This window comes from Peromyscus californicus, unplaced genomic scaffold, assembly GCF_007827085.1.
Source record: "Peromyscus californicus insignis strain IS unplaced genomic scaffold, ASM782708v3 Scaffold_10__1_contigs__length_136768540, whole genome shotgun sequence".
NCBI classification, from domain to species: Eukaryota; Metazoa; Chordata; class Mammalia; order Rodentia; family Cricetidae; genus Peromyscus; species Peromyscus californicus.
Window position 1 is genome coordinate 58,829,698 of NW_026294391.1, and position 20,855 is coordinate 58,850,552.

Sequence of the window (20,855 nt, forward strand, 5' to 3'; positions counted from 1 at the left end):
GTAGCCCAATCTGGTCTTGAATGCACTATGTAGCTGAGGCTGGCCTTGAACTCCCAATTCTTCTGCCTACAACTCCTGGGTGCTGTGACTGCAGGTGTACACCACATTAGGCAACCTACCTGTTCTTGAAGGAACAAGTCATTGGCAATATGTACTATTTTTTCCACAGCGATGATGCTTCCAATGCTATGAATTTCAATATCTGCCAGCATGGTAAGGACAAGGATGGCCTCAACCAGAAGTTGGCGGTACTCTGGCTGGGGTACACGATTCAGGACAGACTCCACATGGACAGAGAATTTAATCTCGCCTGGGGTCATCTGTGATAGAAAAAGAGAAAGTCACTTTCTAGAATCCTGTCACCAAAGAACATCAAACCTATGAGCAAAGGGGTCAAGATCATGGTGGGGAAACCCACAGAGACAGCTGACTGGAACTAGTGGGAGCTCACTGACTGAACTGATGGCTGTGGAACCTGCATGGGACTGACCTAGGCCCTCTGCATACAGGAGACAGTGGTGTAGCTGGGTGTGTTTGAGGGGCTCCTGGCAGTGGGATCAGGATCTATCCCTGGTGCAGGAACTGGCTTTCTGGAGCCCATTACCTATGGTGGGACACCTTGCTCAGCCTTGGTGCAGAGGGGAGGGGCTTGGTCCTGCCTCTTCTGAATTGTACCAGGTTTGCAGTGGATAGGGGGGGGGAAGAAGGGAGGAAGGAGGGGGAACTGTGGTTGATATGTAAAATGAATAAAAAACTGTTAAATAAAAACAAAAGAAAAGCATTAACAAGCCCTGTAACTGCAGCCCCTTTAACGGAATGGTGTAAATTGGCTCAGTCGTTTTGCAAGTACAATCTGGTAATGCATTACAAGAGTCATAAAAATGTCAATGTCCTCTAACCCCAAATATTATTTCTGGGAGTTTGTCCTAAGAAAATAATCCAGAGAAGAAAAGGCTCCATGTGTATAAATGTTTATGGTAGTATCAGTCACACGTGCAAAAGTTGATGTAACCTAAACATGGCAATGAATGCGTAAATGATGACATGCTATAGCAACTTCAGGAGGCTTTATGAAGCTATTTAGGAGACTAAATCTAATGACCCTGACTAGAGAAAACACTGATATAAAACTTAAAATGACAACTATGATGAGTATAATTATGTGAAATAGCGACATATTGTTAGAGTAAAATGGACCTTAAGAAATGCAGTTATGGGGCTGGAGAGATGGCTCAGTGGTTAAGAGCACTGACTATTCTTCCAGAGGTCCTGGGTTCAATTCCCAATACCAATATGGTGGCTCACAACCATCCATAACTCCAGTTCTAGAAGATACAATCCCTTCTGACTTCCACAGGGACCAGGCATGCATGTGGCACACAGACATACATGCAGGCAAAACACTCATACACATTTAAAACTTTTAAAAAATTTGAAGTAGTTATTTCAGGGTAAAGCAGATTGAGAAATGCGTTTTGGTAAAATTGTATTGAGTTTATACTCTATAGAAGCAAGTAGATTTGGAGTCTGAAGATGGGTTAAAAACTTGTGTCAGGAGTCAAATGACCTTGGATAACCAGTCTCTAAGTTTGTTTCCTTATCTATAACTGGGAAAGACATTCTCTTCTTAAGTATCTTACAAAGTTGGACTGAAAAATCAAATTAAATAAGCTGAAAGTTCTCTGAAGACTCTTAAAGGTATTAGGTTTACATCATTACTATTAATATTTCAACATCGTTTAAATGCACAGAATGTACCTGTTTAAATTCACAGGCAGCATGGTGTTCTTTATTATATAAAGGCTTGTATACAACATTAAAGGTCAAGACATTACACTCAGCATTCAGTACTGGCACATCCAGCTGAAACTGTAATTTTACACTTTCTAAACTCACTAGTCCTAGCTTGTACTAACAAGTACAAAAACAATCAAAAACATCTGAAAATCAATGTCTGTGTTTCATGGCAATGTTTTCCCACCATGGTTATTTATCAGTGTTAGTCTATAGATTAAAAAATTACAAATGCTCAGGTTTCCTCTCTGGAAACTCTAATTCACTAAATTGGAAAAGAAAGTTACTCTAATACAGAGGTTCTCAACCTGTGGGTGGCAACCCCCTGGGGGGGGGTCTGTTGTGGACTATTACTTTAACTATGTAAAGGTGTATTACATTTGTTTATGCTGCATTTGTTTAACAATGTAAGGATGTGTTGCTTTGCCTGCCTAAGGCACCTGATTAGTCTAATAAAAAAAAGGGATAGGTAGGGCTGGCAAGCAGAGAGAATAAGGAGGAGGAGGAGGAATCTAGGCTCAAGACAGGAGAGGGAGAGAGAGGGAGAGAGGGGGGGGGGAGAGAGAGAGACAGAGACAGAGAGACAGAGACAGAGACACCTGGGGCCAGCCAGCCAGACACAGAGGAAGCAGGAAAGTAGGACATACAGAAGGAAAGAAAGGTAAAAAGCCCCAAGGCAAAACATAGATGAAGAGAAACAGGTTAATAAGTTATAGGTTATAAGTTATAAGAGGCTAGTGGGACAAGTCTAAACTAAGGCTGAGCATTCATAATTAATAATTAAGTCTCCATGTCATGATTTGGGGGCTGGCAGTCCAAAAAAGCCTGCTACAGGAGTCAGTGACCCTTTCACAGGGGTTGCATATCAGATCTTTACATTATGATTCATAGCAGTAGCAAAATTATAGTAATGAAGCAGCAACACAATAATTTTATGTTGGGGATCACCACATGAGGAACTGTATTAAAGGGTCGCAGCATTAAGAAGGCTGAGAACCACTGCTCTAATATATAATTAGAGGTCAAGATCAGCACAGGTCTATAAGTATCCTATTAGAGAAAGGTTGGAATAAAAGAGATGGGAGAATGTAAGAAGCCATTCAGTCTTACATTTGTGCCCCCTTTGCCTTCTCCAACTCCCAGTCTCACATAGAAAAAATGTAATTAACCATTACAAGAAGCTATTATTAACAAAACATATAATTATTCATGTGTATGGTGTGTATGTGTGTGTGTGTCATATACATGTGTGCTGGTATACTTGATTGTGTAGGCAAATGTGGAAGCCAGAAGCTGAAATGAGATTTTTTTTATTGTTTTCCATCTTTTTTTGCAGCAGGGTCTCTCACTGAACCTGGAGTGTTCCATTTCCTCTAGACTAATTGGCAAGCTCCTGCAATCCACCTGTCCCCACATCCCAGCGTGTGACCTTACACCACATTACAGGCTTCCACAGCTATGCCCATTTGTATTTTACAGGGGGCTGGGGATCCAAACTCAGATCCTCACACTTGCACAGCAAAGCAGTTTACTGACTGAGCCAGCTCCCCAGAACCATATTATTACTGTCTAATATCTCCATTCCATTCTTACCTCCTTCATACATGTCACAGTCAACTGATTTATAAAAGGATGAGTGGTACAGAATATTAGTTTAAGGTGTGTTACATTTGTTTATGCTGTGGAACATTTGTTTAATGATGCAAAGATGTGTTGCATTCTTTTATGTTGCATTTGTTTAACTCTGTGAAGCGGTGTTACTTTGCCTGTCTAAAACACATGATTGGTCTAATAAAGAGCTGAATGGCCAATAGCAAGGCAGGAGAAAGGATAGGCGGGGCTGGCAGGCAGAGAGGATAAATAGGAAGAGAAGCTTGGGAGGAGAAGAACAAAGAGGAACTAGAAGAGAAGGACATCAGGGGCCAGCAACCCAGCTACACAGCAATCCACGGAGTAAGGAGTAAAGAAAGGTATACAGAAATAGAGAAAGATAAAAGCTCAGAGGCAAAAGGTAGATGGGATAATTTAAGTTAAGGAAAGCTGGCTAGAAATAAGCCAAGCTAAGGCTGGGTATTCATAATTAAGAATAAGTCTCCATGTGATGATTTGGGAGCTGGGTGGTGGGCCCCCCCAAAAGAGCAAAAACAACCAACAAAAAATGGGTCTGTTTCTTTGAAAACTAACTGACATATTTAGTTTCAATAATATCAATTCGATAATTAATAACTGAAATATTTCAGGCAGGCAAGCTTTCCATCATGTAAATGTAAAAGACAGACTCTTACCTCCCTCGTGGTTGAAGAAGGAAGAACAAAACCTTCCACCGAAAGTCCATGACACTACAAGATAGAAAAACATGCTATTACCAGAGACGAAGTAACAAGTGGGAAGGACGAGAGACTTCATATTTCTGAGTGCGCTTCACAGCTTAGGAACTTAGCAACCACAGGCCAGCTAGAGCCCTAGAGCCCTCATGCCCAAGCATGGCTTCATGGTTTCTACGAGCCAAGATTCAGGATGGGACTACCACAGTTTGTCCTCTTCTTAGGGGAGTGGAGTGGACAGGAAGATCTTTCTGGGATAGACAGACACCAGATACAGAGACTACCTAGAAGAGTATCATGCTAGGTCCCAGAGCCATCACCAGGAGGTCTGCAAGGCCTGGAAAGATGGCTTGACTGTGGTGATAGTTTATTTATGCTTTAATAAATAAAGCTTGCCTGGAGATCAGAGGAAACATCAAGCCATTTTAAGTAAACAAAGGAGTCAGGCTGCGGTAGCACACACCCTTAATCCGAACACTTATCAAGCAGGGTCTCTGCGTGTTCAAGGCCACACTAGGGAACAGAGCCAAGAGTGGTGACACATGCCTTTAATCCCAGTACCAACCATAGAGTTCTGGAGGCCTACACAGACATGAAGTGACAGAGCTGGCCAGGAAGAGGAAGTGATGTAGGTAGACAGAGAGCAAATCAGATGGCAGAACAGCAAGGCAATAAAGGCGGGGGTGGGGTGGGGGGTAGGGGGTTGGGGGGACGGACGGGGGACGACAGGAAGTAACTTGCACTTGGAAGCTGCAGAGTTGGTAGGTAAGGTTGGCTGGTGGCTTTCACCCCTATATTTGGCTCCGTGTTTTTATTTAATGAGACCATTTAGAAATCCGTCTACATTTGACAGGTAAAAGGTACTTGCCAATAGCCATGCAAGCCCAATAACAAGAGTTTACTCCCATAATCCCCAAGTAAAAAAGGAAAGAGAGAACTTACTCCATGATGTTGTACTCTGACCTCCACATGGACGCTATGGCATGTGCTCCTTAGCATCATACGCGCGCGCGCACACACACACACACACACACACACACACACACACACACACACACACACACTTTTAAGAAATTAAGTAGGCCTTCAAGAGCCTTAGGCTGGCAAACCTGACTCACAGCATGTGTTAGTGGGCCGGAGCCATCCCTACTTGTTCTAGTTGAGTCCCTCATCAATACTCTTAACCTGTCCTCTTTTCCACCGCCTTTTAACATTTTAATACATCATTTACTGTTTATTATGTATTGCAAGTAATATCAGTTCCACAAGGACATAAATTATTGGCTATTTTGTCTTTAGACACCTAGAACAGAGCCTGGTATGTAGTAGATGCTCAATAAATATTGATATCATCATTATCATTATTTGAGACATGGTTGCATGTAACCTAATCTGATCTCAAATTTACTATGTGGCTGAGGCTGGCCTTGAACACTGGAAGTCTGCCTCTACCTCCCCAGTGCTTTCAAGTATTCATGTGGAGCACCATACCTGGATCAATAGATACATTAATAATTCTTTACCTTACTCCAGCATATCAACTCAACTATTAAAAAGCAATGGAAATTAATCACTTATTTTAGATTCTGAAGAAGCCAAAATACTATATAAAAAAACCACATATGACCAACAGGTTTACTGACTCTGTTGGACAATTATATGCTATATTCCATACACTAAGTAATCTCTGGATAGACAACTAGTAGCTTTGAAACATGAAATTATTGTTACATTCATGCCTGAAAAGGCATGTGTTCTACCTCTTACTTTAAGACCCAAAATCTAGGTTTTGATTCTGCCAAAAAATACCCTTTCTGCCCTGGCAGACTTAACTATTCCTTTGTTTTTATTCTACAGTCTGGATTAAACATCCCTTTAAAACATTTATTTGTGTGTGGTGGTGGTCAGGGCAGGCACGTGTCCACAAACATGGGGAAGCCAGAGGACAGCTTACATGAAGTAGGTTCTTGCTTTCCATCATGTGGGTCCCCTGGAAGGAACTAAGGTGGCAAGAGCCATCTTGTCTGCCTTGTGACTAGGCATCTTTATTACAAATCATTTTGGCTTTGCATAATAGTTGCTTTGAAACGAGGGGGCCACAAGATTTAACTCCTTGATGATAAAGAACAGATGTTTTCTGTAGTTATTATATACTAGACAGAGTACTTAATGCATGCCTGTTGTGTTTAATTGTGGTAATCCATGAATAACTGGAGAGAGAAAATAATACTGGTCTCTATCATGCTATAATAGATGCTACAAAGCAGACTCTCAGTCATCTATGAGGTGAAGATCCTCAGAGCAAATAATGTGAAGAATCAAGTTTCACTATTTCTAACCCACCACCTGATGATGTCCCAAGTCAGGGTTGTGATGTCCTTAATGAAGAATTTCTCACGTCCTTATTAAATCAATGAAGCAAAAGTAGCACCTAAGAGAGTATGAATGAGACCTATGCGATGGAGAGATGGCTCAGTTGGTAGCACTGCCTTACATGCACAAAACCTTGGCTAAAATCCCCAGAACAGCATAACTGGGTGTGGTAGTTCACACCTGTAATTACAGCAGTCAGGAGATAAAGGCAGAAGGATCAGTTCAAGGTCATTCTTGGTGACAGCGAGGCCAGCCTGAGCTATTAGAGACCTATCTCAGAAGAAAGAAAAAGGTCTGCATTTGTATAAATGAAACCAATCAATGAGCATAATGGTCTTCCTGGCCCTCTAAAACTATCACTACCACAATGGCGAGATATGCCCTTACAAGCCTTAGAAATAGGAACAAATATTAATCACAACAAGAGTTTTATTTAGGCCTGGTGTGGTGGTGTATGCCAGCAATCCTAGCAGTCCAGGAGGCTGAGGTGGGAGGATCTTGAATTGGTAGGCCAGCCTGGACAATAACAAAACCCTGTCTCCAAACAAATAAATCAGAGTTGGAGAGTTGGCTCAAAGGTTAAGAGCACTTACTACTCATGCAGAAGACCCAAGTTCAGTCTCCTGTACCCACACGATGGCTCACAACCAACTGCCTGGAACTCCTGTTCCAAGGGATCCGATGGCATCTTCTGACCTCTGTGGGCACTGCATGCACATACATATCTTCAGGCACACACATATATAAAATAATTAAATATAAAAGAAAATCAACAAGCCGGGCAGTGGTGGCACACACCTTTAATCCCAGCACTCTGGAGGCAGAGGCAGGTGGATCTCTGTGAGTTCGAGGCCAGCCTGGTCTACAGAGTGAGTTCCAGGAAAAGCACCAAAGCTACACAGAGAAACCCTGTCTCAAAAAAAAAAATAACAAAAATAAGAGTATTCTTGAACTATGAGCATTATTGCAGCTTTTCATTTGTTTAGTGGTTTTCATCTAAGAAAAAATATCAGTAGAGCTACCTCTGCAAATCCCCAAATACTTCATTGTTTGTTTTGTTTGTTGTTTTGATTTTCGGGACAGGATTTCTCACAGATCTGCCAGCCGTGGCCTCCAGAGTACTGGGACTAAAGGCATGTGCCACCCACCATTCTTGCTTTCACTTGTCTTATGGCAGTGCCTTTCATATAACAACAAAGAAGGCAAGATACTTAGCATCTCATTATTGACTGGCAGCTAATGTAGTGCAATGTCCCCCAATGTCCAGCTACGGCCAAAGGCAGAGATGTTCTGATTCTTTTTTTTATGCCGAATGCTGTTTATTGAAGGAGGGAAGAGGTCTTAAATACAGGCTTACAGCACAATGGGAGAACCCCGGAGGGCAGAAGTTCACTACCGATGTTTTACGAGATGTTCTGATTTTTTTTTTTTTTGGTTTGTTTTTCGAGACAGGGTTTCTCTGTGTAGCTTTGTGCCTTTTCCTGGAACTCGCTTTGGAGACCAGGCTGGCCTCGAGCTCACAGAGATCCACCTGCCTCTGCCTCCTGAGTGCTGGGATTAAAGGTGTGAGCCACCACCGCCCGGCCGAGATGTTCTGATTTTTAAAACCTTATTTAGAAACAATACCCCTGGGTAGTGGTGGTGCACCTTTAATCCCAGCACTCGGGAAGCTGAGGCAGGCAGAGTTCAAGGCCAGTCTGGTCTACAGAGCTAGTTCCAGGACAGCCATGGCTACACAGAGAAACCCTGTCTCACCAAAAAAGGAAAAAACAAAAGAAAAGGTATCATTGTAACAATAAGGACAATAGAGTAAATTATTAATAATGCCACAATAATAAATCAATTGTTTTGTGTTTTTGTCTACACTTTATCTGAGCATTTTATCTTTATATAATTACAGTCATGTTATGATTATGTCACACGTCAGCTAGATAGATTCAGAATTTCAAGAGGGGGATAAAGAACAACACTGTTATACTCACTTTCTGCAAAATTTTCCAGACTTTTTGATAAAATCCGATCGGTACTCTATTTAGTGCTCCATCTAGTCTTCTCCGCCGTTGCCACTGACCTTGACGACTGTCTTTAGATGTCTGCTGACCACACACAGTAGGAAAGGACCCACTACTTGCAGTAATGCAGGCTGCAGGGGACTTGGGAGAAGAAAGAACGTAAATCAAAAGTGATCTCTGGCCCTGTGATCAAGTATCCTAACAGTTATATTTTAATTTCAAAACCTACAAGTTGTATATGCTGTATAGCAAATTGAATAGTAATACTCTATAGAATGAGAAAGCACACGAAAGGGCCACAGTAATGGGTGACAGTAAAGCTGGCCAACCTCTGTACAGGTTGCAGGGTTGTAGCTTTGTATAATCATTTAAAATTAGTTCTTTTTGTTGAGATTATAGTATAATTACTTCATTCCCCCTTCCATTTCCTCCCTCCAAAGCCTCCCATACATCCCTCCCTGCTCTTTTTCAAACTCAGGGCCTCTTTTTCATTGTTCTCATATACATGTATGTATTCCTAAATATATAAATACCACCTGCTCAGTCTGTATCATGTTACTCATACGTATGTTTTCAGGGCTGACCACTGGTATTGGATAACTAATTGGTGTGCTGTTTTCTGGGGTAATGTACAATCATTTTATAAAGCACTCTGGTGATTCAGAGTAACAATGGTAAAAATATCAGTAACAGAGGACAATACAAACTGTCTGTTTATCTGGCTTATCTATTTAACATCTAGTGGTCTATGGTTTTATTTGTCACTCTCATGACTTTTAACACAAGCCTCTGTATGTTACTTTTTTTATTGCTGTGATAAAACACCGTGACCATGGCAACTTACGAAAGAAAGTGTTTAATTGGGCTTATGGTTCCAGAGGGTTAGAGTCCATGATAGCAGACAGAGAAGGCAATAAAAGTTCCAAGAGATTTAAATGGGGGGAAAGGTAGTCTTTTAAACAAATGGTGCTGAACAATTGGATATCCACATGCCAAACAATGAAGCTGTACTCTTATTTCACACTATATACAAAAATGGGAGCCCAAATGAATTGTTTGGGAAAAAAGATATTTAGCCCCCAAACAAATAAAAACCACAAAAGGAAAATCAAAACAAACAAGCAAAAGACCAATAAGACAAAAACAAACCAAAAACCCCATACCCAAACATCCATATAAAAACAAGAAAACCAAAACCCCCAACCCAAAACCCCATGGAGTTCATTTTGTGTTGGCCTGGGTCCTGCCCTTGAGAGTGGCTAAAATAGTCAACACAGCAGAACAGAAGACAGAGTGCTACTTTTGAAAGTCATTTTCCAGGGTTGGCACTTGGGCTGGTATGGTGATATTTTATTTGTGCTGAAATGTGATTTTATTTGTATGTTAATAAAGCTGCCTGGAGATTAGAGGTAAAAGTGAGTCATTAAGCAGAAGTCCCGTGGTAGCACATGCCCTTAATCTGATCACATGGCAGGCAGAGTCTCTGTGTGGTCAAGGACACAGTCAAGCGTGGTGACCTGAACCTTTAATCCCAGTACCAACCATAGAGACCTGGAGGTCTGTATAGACAGGCACTGACAAGGAAGTCTTGTGGCTGGGCTTAGAGCCAATGAGAAGGCAGAACAGGAAAGTAATAAAACAGAAGACACACAGGAAGAAGATCTCTCGCTCTGTCTGTCTGTCTGTCTCTCTCTCTCTCCTTCCCTGGGGGAAGAGACGGCAGCGAGTGGTAAGATAAGGTGGTCTTGGCTCTCTCTCTCTCTCTCTCTCTCTCTCTCTCTCTCTCTCTCTCTCTCTCTCTCTCTCTCTCTCTCTCTCTCTCTTTGGTTTTTCGAGGCAGGGTTTCTCTGTGTAGCTTTGCGCCTTTCCTGGAACTCACTCTGTAGACCAGGCTGGCCTCGAACTCACAGAGATCCGCTTGCCTCTGCCTCCCGAGTCTCTTGGGCTTTTAACTCTATTTGGCTCTGTGTTTCTTATTTAGTAAGACGGTTTAGAATTTCGTCTATAGGCTGGAGTCTGGAAATGTGGGCTTTAGGAGGGATTATGTCATCACTGAAGTTTATGTACAACACCTGCTTTCCTCCTGGGAGTCTGGAGTTTTGGGATATGCCAGACAGAAGCTGTTAACATGACCAGTCCCAAACAAAGACCCTGGGTTCTGTGCTGGGTCTTTAATTAGCTACTCTGGTTAGCAGCACTTCATGTACGCTGTAACATGTCACTAGAGGGATTTTAGTGCATCCTATATGGCTCTGCTGTGGGAGTAATCTAGAATCTTGTGTGGTTTTCCATGGGCTTCACCCCGTGCACCTTTTCTTTTGCTGATTTTGTTGTTTATCCTTTTGCTGTACTACATCACACTTGTATGACTCTATGATTAGTCCTGTGACTCCTAGTAAATTACTGAGGCTGGAGGTAGTCTTAGGGAGTTGCCCTCCCAATATAATCATAGCCCCAAATGTAAGGGCTAAAACTATTTTAATAAAGTCCTTAAAATACAGCATATAGTCCAAAAATGGAATTAAATTTTTGTGGCACTGATTTAGATAACAACTTCTTAGATATGAATAACATAAGAAAAAATAGAAAAACTGATCTGTTAAAATGGAAGACTTCTGATCTTCAAAGAACATTGGTAAGAATGAAAAAGAAATCCACAGGAGGAGGAAATATATGCAAGTCACATAAAGAATGTTGTATTTAGAATATAAAAAGAATCCTTGTAACCCAAAAATGTAAAAAGCCCACTTTAAATTTCACTAAGAAAGCACAGTCTGGTGGTGGTGGTGGTGGTGCACACCTTTAATCCCAGCACTGGGGAGGCAGAGGCAGGTGGATCTCTGTGAGTTCAAGGCCAGCCTGGTCTACAGAGTGAGTTCCAGGAGACCCAGGGCTACACAGAGAAACCCTGTCTCAAAAACAAACAAACAAACAAACAAACAAAAATTCTGGCAAGGATCAGGTGGGGGAAGGGGAACCTTTATTCACTGTTAGCTACTGTGGAAATCCTGTGGCAGCTTCTCAAAAGACGACAAAACAGAACTACCATCTGACACAGCTATACCGTGTCTGAGCATGTAGCCAAAGGATTCTACACCTTACCATAAAGATACTTGTACATCAGCCATGTTTATTGCTACTCTAGTCACCATAGCAAGGTAATGGGATCAACCTAGATGCCTACCAATTGATGAATGAATAATGAAAATGTGTAACATACACACAATGGAACTTTAGCTGCAAAGAAAAATGAAATTATGAAATTTTGTAGGAGATAAATACAACTGCAAATTATTGTATTAAATGAGGTAACCCAAACTCAGAAATACAAATACTGCATGTTCTCTCTTATATGAGTGTATCCTACCCTTTGGTGTTTATATGTGTATATGTGAATATAAGTACTTTTGTTAGGTACTTTTTTACAGCAATGGGAAAGTAACTACTCAGATCATAGAAAAACATCTGAGAGAAATGAAAATGCAGTTTTGGCTAGTTTTATGTCAACTTAACACAAGCTACAGTCATCTGGGAAGAGGGACTCTCAATTAAGAAAATGCTTTCATACGATTAGGCTATAGGAAAGCCTACAGTGCATTTTCTTGATTAGTGATTAATGGGGGAGGGCCCAGCCCACTGTGGGTGGTGCTATCCCTGGGCAGGCGGCCCTGAACTAAGTAAGAAAGCAAGCTGAGCAAGCCATGGGAAGTAAGCCAGTAAGAAGCCCTCTTCCCTGGCCTCTCATCAGCTTCTGTCTCCAGGTTCCTGCCTTGTTTGAATTCTTGCCCTGACTTCCCTCAAGGATGGACTTTGATTGGATTGTGATGTACACTGAAATAAACCTCCCTAAACTGCTTTTGGGCAGGGTGTTTTATCACAGCAATAAATACCCTAAGACACATATCTATGTAAAACTCTGTACATAAAGGTTAATAGCAACACTGTGCATCAAACTATTCAGATGTCCATCAACTGATGAGCAAACAGATAAAGAGAGTGTGGTGAGACAATACTATGGTTATTATTCTGCAATAAAAAGGAATGGAATAGCAATATGTATGACAATATAAAGAACTCTGTAAAATTATGCTAAATAAAGGAGGAAATTCATTGGTTAAAATGATTATTTGACAAATTAGATTCAGAGATAAATACAAAATAAAGGATTATAGAAATATTTTCTAAGACAGTAACTTCTCTCATTTAATTTCCTAAATCAAACTCACTAATGCCGTCATCATTAACATGGAGCTCACAAAGCTGGCAAACTCCTCCTTATTCGATGCAGGGCATTTGCTTAAAGTTAGTCAAAATATCATTTCCAATAGCTCGCTTTTTGTTTAGCCCAAATTTCTTCAGTTTGTGACAAATTAATTCACAACTTGTTTGATTTAAACCAGACAAATGTATATGATTAAAGTACATTATACATAAAATAAAATGTCATAACCAAACTCATTATTTCATAGCTTAATATGAAATGTTAGAATATGTTCTAATAAAATGGTAAAAACAAAAATCAAAGAAATTTAATCAGAAAAGAATCTTGCTAAATTGTGAGCTTCATCAAGTCACTTCCATTTTGTTCAATGCTGTATCTCCAGTGAATGACATCAAGTTGGCATTTAGTTCACATTTACTCAGTGAATTACTTCTCAGAAGAGCAGTCACAACAAGAGTAGCTTTGAAATTTACAAGTGCATCAGAATCCCTAAAGAGCTTCTTAGAACAGATTACTGGGGCCGAGCCCAGTCTTTCTGATTCAGTATCACTAGGATACAGACCAAAATTTGGTTTTTCAATAAATTCCAAACTGCTGTTGATGCTGTGTGGTCTACTGTCTGATACACAGTGATGCACACTTACATCAGACCAAAGAATGAACATATACACAACGAAAACTTATGAAACTGATTATTTTTCTGAAATCAGAAAGAGGTTGGAGTTGAACTCCCTTTTCTACCTTATTAGGAAAGAAACAGACCTCTACCTTTTATATGAAATTACTTTATGCCGGGCAGTGGTGGTACACGCCTTTAATCCCAGCACTTGGGAGGCAGAGGCAGGTGGATCTCTGTGGGTTCGAGGCCAGCCTGGTCTACAGAGCGAGATCCAGGAAAGGCTCCAAAGCTACACAGAGAAACCCTGTCTCGAAAAACCAAAAAGAAAAAAAGAAAAAAAAAGAAATTGCTTTATAGTCATGTTAGTTCACAATCAATTTGTTTTTAATTGATTATTCATTTTTTAGTTTCAGATTTATTTTCTGTGTATGAATGCATACCACAGGAGTTCCTCAAAGTTAAAAAGCTGTGAACCACCATGTGGCTGCTGGGAATGAAACCCAGGTCCTCTGCAAGAGCACCAAGTGTTCTTAACCACTGAGCCATTTCTCCAGCTCCCAATTTGTTTTTTGTATATCGTCAAATACTACGTTACGATCCATAAACAGCATATCAAAGCACTTGTGAATGAAACATGAGATAACACAAGATCAGTTACCAGAAAGGACGGTGACATCAAATCTATACCTGAGGGGTGACCACCATTAGTCTATAAAAGAAATTGAGAACATAAAACTTTTAAAGAGGAGAGGCAAGGCAACCATTATTTGTTTTAAAAAGTTATTAATAGTATTAAACTACAGATTATTTAAGTAATTAGCCAACATGTTATCATTAAAAGCCAATGAAATAAGTTTGCTCCAAATGCCATGGCAAACGGTAAAATAAGTACAGACTACCTTGAAATATCTTCACCTAGAAATTAGAATAGTGGTAAGTGGCAGAGAAAAATGCAAACCACCAGCCAGGCAGGTAAGGATGGAAAGCAATGTTATAAAGTAAGAGAGGGATGACAGTCTGGGCTCCCTGTTCGAACAGTCTGGGCCCCTTTGAAGACCTACACATAGTAAATATGGAGGAGAAAAACCTCAAGTAGCTGGAAAGGTAAGGTTAACCACCATATTCATCTAGCTGGCAATATGGACTTTGACTTGCCATATAAAGAATTTATAAATAATACTGGATATCTATAAAAACTATAATGTGACCTGAGTGTAATGGTACATGCCTTTAATTCTAGAACCCTGGAGGCAGAGGCATGCTGTGGATGATTGGTTGATAAATAAAACACTGATTGGCCAGTAGCCAGGCAGGAAGTATAGGCGGGACAAGGAGAGAAGAGAATTCTGGGAAGGGGAAGGCTGAGGAGGAGGTGCTGCCAGCCGCCACCATGACAAGCGAGATGTAAGATACCGGTAAGCCACGAGCCACATGGCAAGGTATAGATTTATAGAAATGGGTTAATTTAAGATATAAAAACTAGATAGCTAGAAGCCTGAGCCATTAGGCCAAACAGTTTAAATAATATAAGCCTCTGTGTGTTTACATGGGGGATGCAGGCCAGAACACAGGAAAACATCAGCTACAGAGGCGAGCAGTTCAAACCTGCTTAGTAGGTGGCCTTTAATGCACTGAGGAGACAAAGGCAGGCAGATCTCTCTCCCTCATTGGTCCTGTCCACCTTCAGTTAGCAAATTGTAAGGGATCCAACATCCTTGGGGGAGGACAGCAGGGAACAGCTCCTCCTTAAGGAACCAGTCAGTCCCTGTTTTCCATACTGGCCCAACTACCCCTGACCCTCCTTCACCCAGAACCCACATTAAAGAAAAAAAAAAGCCAGGCGGTGGTGGCGCACACCTTTAATCCCAGCACTCGGGAGGCAGAGGTAGGCGGATCTCTGTGAGTTTAAGGCCAGCCTGGTCTACAGAGCGAGTTCCAGGACAGCCAGGGCTACATAGAAAGACCTTATCACAAGAAAACAAAACAAACCCCAACACTATTGTCAGTGTCAACCAAAGCAAGGATCGCTAACTAGTCAAGTCAATGACAAACTTTTCAGCACTGAAGTTGTCCTTTCCACTTTCAAATACAAAAATGTTCAGATAATTAAAATTTCCTGGCAAAAACTGGAACATGAACGCTTGTTTAAAAACAGAATAGCTCCTTTTTTCCTTTAAACTATCTTTGGTATTTTTATTTTACATGTATGGATGTGTTTTGCATACATATATGTCTGTGTACCATATGCAAACAGTGGCCATGGAGGCCAGAAAAAGCTGTCAGATTCCCTGGGGCTGGAGTAACAGATGCTGTGGTTGCTGGGAACTGAACCCAGGTCCTCTGGAAGAGCAGCCAGCGCTCTTAACTGCTGAGCCATCTCTCCAGCCCCATCTTCTTATTCCAATTTTCCCGTTGTATAAAATATGAACACCAAAGGATATTTAAGGAAAGTACTCATTTCCTTCAAAAGTAGGCTTCAAGCACTGGCTTATTCTCCTAAATGGTTTCAGAGCTCCCTTTTAAAGAAACAAAAATATCTTGTTTTGCCTCTTCTATGCAGGATGTTTTAATGTGTAAGCTATTATAATTGTATTTTTAAATTCTATTTAAGCCTTTCTTAAGAAGTGCTATTAATAACTATAGAAATGATCTCTGCAAGTATAGTCTTTCGGTCATAGGCCCTAGGAGAGAACTTACTACAGTCATTCGTCTACGTGGACATAGTATCAAACTGCCCCGAAGTACTCATGTCCATACCAGACTTAGTGCAAGGAGTTTCTTTTGCTCAGCCCTAAACGGGACATCTATATCACAGACCCTCAAGGCTCAGGGATCACTGCGCAAGAGGGAGTGGGAAGATTTAAAGAGGAGCACCGTGGAACAGTGTTTTCCAGAAAGGACATGGTTGTTGCACACATCAACTCATACCATACACAAAATCAAGTCAGCCAAAATCTAAGCATGGATAGGGAAGGGCTCAGGAACTCCACTCCCAGAGGAGGACCTATTGGTAGTTGATGGCTTGTGGGGGAGAGAAAGTCAGTTCTCTTCGGGGATGTGGCCCCTAAAAGGCTGCTCATGCTTCAGTAGACAGCCCTACGCCCACACACCCGCTAGCAGCACTCAGTGGACTTAGTGGGTTTGAAAAAAAAAAAGAGTGCATGAAGTTCTGTGAGGAAAGGGTGGGGGGCATGGAGAAGACAGGAAGGATTGAGGATTAGATTTGATCAAAATGTATTATATGCATGTGTGGAATTCTCAAACAATACAAAGGAAGTGCTACTAAAAGGAATTCAATCAGCACCTTCTCAACTAGGAGATCTTAAAATACTATGATTCCCAGAACTGTCAAAGATACTAGGTACTTCTTTGTATAATGCAACAAGTCATTCATTATTGCCTCCTTGAAAGGAAGCCATAATATATTGTTTGGTGACTCCTATTGATTCCTGGTCCTGTGTAGATGCTCCTCCTCTTCATCTGTATGTAGCACTCAATGGACCTTAATGAGAAAGTCTAACTTTGTGATAAAATCTAGTAAAACCATTCTGTCATTTATTTTTATGGGTCTGGGATGAAACCCAGGGCCTTGGACATGTTAAACCCACCAAAAAGATTAAAAAAACAAAGCCTTAACCTAATCTGGTACTCTCTCCAGTACCTTTTTTTTCCCTTCAAGACAGGGTTTCTCTGTGTTGCCCAGGCTGTCCTGAAACTCTGTAGACCAGGCTGGCCTCGAACTCACAGAGATCCACCTGCCTCTGTCTCCTGAGTGCTGGGATTAAAGGTATGCACTACCACTGCTCGGCATACCTATTTTTTGAATAACTAATATATATTTTTTGAATAACTAATATATTTTTAAATTTTATGTGTATGCATGCTTTGCCTGCATGTGCATATGTACAGTATGTATGTGCCTGGTGCCCATGGAGTCAGAAGAGGACATCTGGTACCCTGGCACTACAGTTAAGAACAGGTGTGAGCCATGTATGTACTGAGAACTGGACCTGGGTCCCCCACCAAGGCAGCAAGTGTTCTTAACCGCTAAGACATCTCTCTGGTCCCCATTTTTTAAAATTTATTTATTTATTTATTTATTTATTTATTTATTTATTTATTTGTGGTTTTTTTTTTCAAGACAGGGTTTCACTGTGTAGCTTTGAGCCTTTCCTGGAACTCACTCTGTAGCCCAGGCTGGCCTCGAACTCACAGAGATTCACCTGCCTCTGCCTCCTGAGTGCTGGGATTAAAGGCGTGCGCCACCACCGCCCGGCTGGGAGGAGGTCTTAAATACAGGCTTACAGCACAATGGGAGAACCCTGGAGGGCAGAAGTTTGCTGGCCCCCATTTTTAAAAAAGATTTATTTTTATTTTATGTGTATGAGTGTTTTGCCTGCATGTACATATGTGTACCACATTCATGCAGTGGAAGACAGCACCAAATCTCCTGGAACTGGAGTTACAGACTGTTGTGAGCCACAATGTGGATGCTGGGAAACAAAACCATGTTCTCTGCAAGAACAACCAGTGTTCCTAATTGCTGATCCATCTCTCCAGCTAGCTATTCTTAAAAGCAGTAACTCTGTCTACTTTTATAAAGAAAAATCCATTATAAATTGCACATTAGGGAACCCAGGGCATCAGTTTCTTGTTATCTGTTGCCAGCTACATTCCTCCAAAAATTAAGTCATTTGATCCAGACAAAAAGGGAAAACTATCTACAAACAGTTGCTGTGAGGGAGCTTCCATGGTTTGTTATTACTTGTGGAAAGCTCATAAGGTCATGCATGCTATATGGAATTAAAGGCTGGCTAAAATATGTTTAAAACATCTTTGTTTCACCTGACTCTCAGTAGAGATAGACAGTCTACGGAATTCCACCTGAAAAAGAAATGGTTCAAGTTATACTCAGGCTATGAAATTAAATAAATTAGTGCAACAATGTCTGATTCTAAAAGGGTAAGTAAAGGCCAGTTAATGTTAAAAGATCTCTTGTTGCTTCACCTGACTCTCAGTAGAGATAGACAGTCTACGGAATTCCACCTGAAAAAGAAATGGTTCAAGTTACACTCCGGATATGAAGCAAAAGAAATTATCCTAACAAAGTCGGATTCCAAAATGATGCTTTGGTTTTGATTTCGTTTTTGGACAGTGCCTCCAGTATTCCAGACAGGCCTCCATCTTGCTTTGTAGCTGAGGAGGCTACCTGCACCTGACCTCTTGATCTTCCAACCTCTAGCCCCTGCATACGGACGGGGTTCCAGATATGCGCCATCACATCCAGCTAAGAATATTATTAACTGTGATACCTCATTGAGCTTAGATCTTACCTGCTTTATCTCACTTTTTAACTGCATGATTCCAGTTCGTTCTGTTTTCGTTGCTCCAACAGCACCAATCTCATGGATGGAAATAGCAGGACTCACATTTGAATCAGTGGGCCGAACTGTACAGATTAAGAGATCAAAGAAGAACACATCTAATTTTCTCTACCATGTTAAAAGGACTTAAACATACATCTTTCTTTTTTTTTTTTAACTAAAAAAACTAGTACAACCTTGCTGTTTTAAGTGTGGTTCTTGGACCAATACCATCAGCACCAAAGGTCCCATATCAAACCTACTAACTCAGAATCTGCATTTTAGAAATACCTCCAGCCTGAGTACTATTTTCTAACTTAAAAAGATTTATTTTTATTTGTGTGTTGTATTTGTGTGTGTGCACACATGCACATGCATATGTATACACAAATGCATGACACATGTGTGCAGAAGAGGGAATTGGATTCCATGGAGCTGGAGTTAGAGGCAGTTGTGAGCTGCTCTACACAGGTGTTGGGAACTGAACTTGGGTCCTCTGGATGAGCAGTAAGTACTTTTAACCACTGTGCTGTCTCTTCAGCTCCTGCTTTCTAACTTTTGTGGGGAGTGGAGGAAGCCCTAGTGAATGAAGTCCTGAGTGAATGTAGGCTGTTGACACTGGCATGTCAAGGACTCCAATGTCGCAGCCCCATGTGTGAGGTTCAGAGGGATAGAAAAGCCTTCCTTGGTGATCTGAGTGTGAATATTGATAGTGTGTGCAGAAAACGTCCACCTTAGTTTTCTTTCCCCAGATGTTTGCAGCCTTAAGACTGTTCCTATGGAAATTAGCTAACTCTGCCTCCTTGTTCAGCTGTGTGTAATAGCCCTAGCTCTCGGTTCAACTGTATATAGGAAACAGGATGAGCTTGGGTGATGCTGTGGTTTCTCCATCAGAGCCCAGTGCACGGATTTTAGCTTTTCTGTGTGTCTGCACATAGTTGTCTTTTCTTCACTCCCTCACCACCCCAGTCAGCTCTGTCCCTGGAAGCTACGCAAGGACACAACAGACTTTAAAAACAAAACAAAACACGCTAAAGTCTAGCCATCCCTCTTTGAAAAAAATAAGATTAATAATAATTGAATATAGGAGATAATCCTTTTTAAAACTTCGTCAGGTTCTTGTTCTCCTTCTTTGGGAGAATAATGATGCAAAAACCCAAAGTACATGTTGGTTTTGACTAACACATGCTCTATGTATGTACTAAAATAACACTTGTAATCTCAGTGATATATAAAATTAACACTTGTTAATAAAAATGTAGAAAGTGCATTTGAAGCTTAGCTTGTGAGAGACTCTTACAGGCATTAGAATTTAAGGCTGAAAGGCTACAGCAGATATGTTGTAACTACAAACATACATATACACCCATAACATTATCAATTTTACTGAATTACCGCCAATTTGAGTACAGTAAAGATTGAGTTTTTAGTTGTCCTCCTGACTTAGGTCAACAAAAGGTAATTTTTCTACACAGTTAAAAAGGAAACATGAGGGCCGGTAAGATGGCCCAGCAGGTACCAGCACCTGCTACGAAGTCTGATGACCTGAGTTCAAGTCCTGGGACCCACATGGTGGAAGGAGAGAACCAACTCCTGCAAGTTGTCCTCTGACCTCCACACATGCGCTGTGGTACCCCTCCCCAATACCACAGACAGACAATAAATAAATAAATGTAAATAAGAATTGTAATGAAACATGACAGCTATTACTTAGTTGTATATCATTTAAGGAAAAAGATATATGTGTATGTTTCCAAATCTTTTTAAAAAAGTGTCTGTGGGGGGGAGAAGGAGAGCGGGGAGGGGAGGAGAGAATAAACATGTGGAGGTCAGAGAAGAACCTTGAGTGTTGCTCGCCGACTTCTACCTTGTTTGAGACAAGGCCTCTCTTGTTCAATGCTGCATGTGCCAGGCTAGCTGGCCCACATGCTTCTGAGATTCTCCTGTCTCTGCCTCCCATCTCCCCATAGGAGTGTGCTGGTTAGTTTTGTTTTGTTTTGTCAAGTTAACAGAAACTAGAGTCATCTGAGAAGAGAGACCCTCAACTGAGATAATGCTTCCAATAGATGGCCTGTAGGCAAGTCTGTCAGGGCATTTTCATGATTAATGATTGATGTGGGAAGGCCCAGGACATTGTAGACAGGTGGG

The 20,855-nt window shown here is 41.1% G+C and overlaps 1 protein-coding gene across 4 annotated transcripts in view; it reads right to left on the minus strand.

Moving 5' to 3' along the window:
* Positions 1-20,855, minus strand: part of Phka1 (phosphorylase kinase regulatory subunit alpha 1) — a 124,757-nt gene that overhangs the window by 2,014 nt on the left and 101,888 nt on the right. Inside the window, exons 27-33 of one of the 4 annotated variants that reach the window (XM_052734209.1) lie at positions 18,678-18,793; positions 18,352-18,390; positions 18,190-18,228; positions 14,003-14,053; positions 8,474-8,644; positions 4,080-4,133; positions 120-320 (exon numbers count right to left, since the gene is read on the minus strand). In XM_052734209.1, coding sequence (XP_052590169.1) covers positions 120-320; positions 4,080-4,133; positions 8,474-8,644; positions 14,003-14,053; positions 18,190-18,228; positions 18,352-18,390; positions 18,678-18,793 — 671 coding nt within the window. The remainder of the gene's footprint in view (positions 1-119; positions 321-4,079; positions 4,134-8,473; positions 8,645-14,002; positions 14,054-18,189; positions 18,229-18,351; positions 18,391-18,677; positions 18,794-20,855) is intronic. The other 3 variants (XM_052734212.1, XM_052734215.1, XM_052734218.1) reach the window with 3 other exon arrangements.